The sequence below is a fragment of the Tupaia chinensis genome, unplaced genomic scaffold (assembly GCF_000334495.1).
Source record: "Tupaia chinensis unplaced genomic scaffold, TupChi_1.0 Scaffold000426_1, whole genome shotgun sequence".
Classification (NCBI taxonomy): Eukaryota; Metazoa; Chordata; class Mammalia; order Scandentia; family Tupaiidae; genus Tupaia; species Tupaia belangeri.
In genome coordinates this window covers 2,155,540-2,159,866 of record NW_006159931.1, presented here as the reverse complement: position 1 = coordinate 2,159,866, position 4,327 = coordinate 2,155,540, and the positions used below count along the sequence as shown (strand labels likewise).

The 4,327-nt window shown below is 51.1% G+C and overlaps 1 protein-coding gene across 1 annotated transcript in view; it reads left to right on the top strand.

Moving 5' to 3' along the window:
- Window positions 1–294: 294 nt before the first annotated feature.
- LOC114008989 (uncharacterized) overlaps window positions 295–4,327 on the top strand; it is a 7,923-nt gene continuing 3,890 nt past the window's right edge. Inside the window, exons 1-3 of the mRNA XM_027774384.1 lie at window positions 295–356; window positions 1,457–1,538; window positions 4,132–4,281. Coding sequence (XP_027630185.1) covers window positions 295–356; window positions 1,457–1,538; window positions 4,132–4,281 — 294 coding nt within the window. The remainder of the gene's footprint in view (window positions 357–1,456; window positions 1,539–4,131; window positions 4,282–4,327) is intronic.

The following is a 4,327-nucleotide window of genomic DNA, read 5'->3' as shown; positions in this document are numbered from 1 at the left end:
GCGCTGCCCCTTACTGGGGAAGACGTCAGCTCTGCTGATTGTCTCCGGTGAGCTGGGCCTGTGCCCTGTTACCCTATTGCTCTGCACTGCGGTCATATCAAGTCTGAGAGGGAGCTCTGATGGTCCCCATTTTGCAGCGGAGAAAACGGAGGTTCAAGGGTTACGTGCCAACCTAATGCTCTGTGGCCACCGCCCACATGTCCCTCACCCACTCTGCCACCAAGTCCCAGCATTTTGCTGCATCCTCCTCTTGAGGGGCAGAGGACACCCCAGAGGGCGGGAGGATCTTTCCGAATGCCCGATGAGTCCCTGGGAGACCCTCCCACCCTCTGGGACGTGCTGATGAAGGCCAACTAGTGAGAGAGCCTGGAGAGCCAGGGTTCGAGAACGGAGCTACAGCCTCAGTGAGTGGATTCTGAGTGAACGGTAAACTGCTGCTAACGCATTCTCGACACGTACCTTGGTATTGAGGGGATGGGTGTGTTTGCTAGATCTACAGATTCCCTCTTGTCCACATGGTTCAAAACTCTAAAACGGTTTACAGGGAAAAGTCTCCCCTGTTCCTTGTGTTCCAGGGACCCAGTTCTCCTCCCTAGAGACACCTTACCAATTTCCATCTCTGTCTTGCCAGAGGTATTTGTTTAGGAAACTGAGATGAAGTGCCCACAACGTACAATCAGCCTTTTTATGAAGTTTATTTATTTATTGTCTTCATGTGAGAGAGAGAGAAAGAATAGCACCCTCAACTGGGTTTTCACGCTGCAATCCACCTGCCAGCCCTGCAGCCGGCCAGGATCACAGGGAGACCCAGACACAAGCCAGGAGCCTTCCCCCCGGGCCTCCCAGGTCGCCCAGAGACACCCCTCCTGCCTGCAGCTCCACAGCTGGGCCACGGTTTGCCATTGCCGAGTGTATGGTTCCTTGGCCTTCAGCCAGCTCTCCCCAGTTTCAGAACTTTTTCATCACCCCAGGATAAAAGCACAAAGCCCACAATGACCCATTAAGTAATCACTCCCCACTCACTTTCCCCCCACTCCCTGGTGACTACTAAGGAGCGTTTGGTCGGTGCAGATGCGCCTATTCAGGATATCGCGTATTAGAAAGGACTCATATGGTATGTAAACTGCAGTGTCTGGCTTCTTTCCTAACACGGTGCTTCTGAGGGTCGTACAAGTTTTACTGTGCACCCACACACCATTCCTTTTCATGGCCAAACAATTGTAGTACGCTCATACCACACACTCCATCATCCACTCAGCCCTTGGTGGGCATTCGGGACGCTCACCTACTGGCTGCTATGAACATGCTTCTATAGACGCTTGTGTCCAGACACGCGTTTGGACACACATCTTATCCCTCTCGGGTAGACATCTGCAGTGGAATAGCCGGTAAGTCCATGCTGAAATATCGCAGAACAAGTGGGGTTCATGGGCGTCCTTTCCCCGTGTGTGCACAGCTGCCAGGGTACTGTGCGCATGGTACCGCTCTTGGACTTAGTTCTTGACAGTGGGCTGTCGAGACTTCTCGTTGGTGTGCTAGTGAGTGTCTAGCAACCAGTTCTCGTGAGATGGGGGGTGACTGATTCGTAGCACTTAAAGACGTCCATGGTCTAATTACTACCCTGGTCGGTTTCAAGCCATGCAAGGCCACTGACCGCAAAGTCAAGGAGAGACGCTGACCGTGTGCCCTTGCGGGCGGTCTGACACCCTCGTGGAATACTCTATGCCAGGGCACAGCACGGCCGCTCTCCTTTTCACGACTACATAACGTGCCATCTTAGGATGCACGATAGCCTTTTAGCCACTCGCTGATAGAAGACCCTTAGGTAGTACCCAGCCTTTTACGTCCACAAGCCAGGCTTACTGGATGACCTTATTATCCGTAATTTCCCTCGTGTGTAAACAGAGCAGAGGCATGACCTCGTAAGAATCACCATGGGAGGAAATTCTTAAAAGGCAATTTATTACTTCTTTGGACAGTTATGGCTGTTAGGAAGAATTCTACGCAGCAGAATTAATCTCTTTTTGCCCCAGTTTCCTTGTGAGTAAATGGATGCAAATTAGCCACTTGCCAGCATCAAAGAATTGTTGTAAAACTTTGAAATGAAAGGGAGAAGCACGTTTTCCTTCTTCAAGATAGGAGCTCGTGCAAATATAAAGCAACATGGTTCACACTTGCTGATGTAAAGCGCTTTCACGAACAGGTTGTTGGGGCAGAAAATAATCCATTCCCGGAACATTCTGATCTCACTCCAGTGTCTTGGGAAGGTGAGAGTCACAGCAGAGAGATCCGATCAGCTGGTTAGGAGACAGGAGGGGAAGTTTCAGCTGGTTCTCACTCAGGTCCCTCCACCGAGCAACTGTAAGACGATGTTTCTCTACTTCGTCTGGAAGCTTTGCAAATCTGGATGCCTCAGCCACAGCCCAGACTAATCAAACCAGCCTCTCTGGAGGTGGGGACCCAGGCACCTGCATTTTCTTTTCTTTTAGGTTTTTGCCATAGGGTAGTGTGCCTCCCAGAGAGAGAGACAAAGAGTCGCAGTGAGAGGGAAAGTGAGAAATCACCTCCCGGGAGTATGACCACACAGCAATCTCTTCTCCATTCTCCTCCTGGGATTTTGGGCACACATGCCTGGAGGGGTTTTCAAGCCACCAGGTCAGGGACTCGAACCACAGTCGGCCCTGTGAAAGTCCAGCACATTAACCACTATACCACCTGATGGCCCCTAGGCGCCTGCGTTTTCTAAAGCTCCTGTGATCATTCCACTGTTCAATCAAGATGAAGAATGAAATAAAAGGGGGGGATCAAATTAAGGAGATAGAGAAACACATTTTGTCGGTATTTTCCAGACAATCACCCCATGGCACATGCGTGTATATAAAGAGATTTTTGGTAAGGAACTGTCTTACACCATGTAGGGGTTGGCAAGTCCAAGTCTACAGGCCACCCCAACCCCAGTGTACAAACATACACTTTCTTTCCTGAAGACGAAAAAGCAGCCCCAGCAGCCACTACCACCTCTGCTGCCCAGCCCGGCGGCCCCGTCTGCAGCATGCATGCAAGAAGCCACATGGCCACTGTGAATTCAGACCCCAGGCTGGTCTGAAAACTTACCGGGCTTGTGAAGGCACCCAAGATCCCGAGGCACAGGGAACTGTGGGAAGGGGATTGCAGCAAGACGAAACCCTGTTGAGAGTGCTTCTCCCTGTTTCTCCCTCTCTCTCTCTCATCCATGCATACACACACACATACACACACACGCTATCATACAAAAACAATAACAACATGCTAAGAGGACTAGCTGTCTGGAGACCCAGCTAGAGGCAATGCTGCAGTTCAAATCCAGAGAAAGCGAGAAATCACCCCAGCCATGCCACAATCCCTTCTCTTCCATTCTCCTCCTGGGACTTTGGGCTGTTACGCCAAGTTAGCATAATCACCACCATGTTAGGGAATGCTGGGGCAAGTTAGCTTAATTGCTACCCTGTTAAGTCTTCAAGGACGAAGCCCACTTTGTTAGGGCCTCAAGGACAGAAATCAGGAGTCTGGGAACTCTCAGGTAAGTGGAAAATGGGAGGGTCCAGCACCTCTGAGGCAAGGTCATCCAGACCCTTAGCGGAGAGCCCTTATCTAGACCTGAGCAGGTGGTGATAGCTGGACCCTCGTTTCTCATACCCCCTCTCTTCTCATACCCCCTCCCTTGTATGTGTTACATTCTATGAAAAATCCTGAACTATAAAAGATCCCTTTATCTTAGGCTCGGTGTCCTTGTTAAGGCCCGCTACGACAGTCAGAAACTTGGACCCCAGCTAGCTGGAAAAATAAAAGCCTCTTTTGCAGTTGCATTGTCGTTGTCTTTTCTGCGTCTCCTTCAGTTAGACTGATCTCTGGACCCTTACATTGGGGGCTCGTCCAGGATAGGTCAACCTGGTGGCCACCAGATTAGACGCGACAAAGGGAGGCTCTGCATTCTGCCGCAGAAGGAGGATTGATCTCCTCCATCTGGGACTTGCAAGGGGCTAAAGAGCCTGTCTCAGACCTGTCTTGCTCTGGAAAGGAGAGTTGGCCACCTCCGTTTGAGACTTGCAGGGGGCCTTGGAGCCTGTTCCCAAACCTGTCTGATTCTGGTAGAGAATTCTCTGTGGAGGAACCAGGTTAGCCACCCGGGAGGCTCCACCTGAAGTCAAGGGAGACGTCCCTGACAACCAGGAGATCAATAAGCGTCGTCCGCATTGGACGCCGTTTGGTCTAGCATTTGGTAAGGATCCTATACGGACTGGTGTGAATCCAGTGTATGTGGTGGAACTGACCGGCCGGTGTGTGTGGT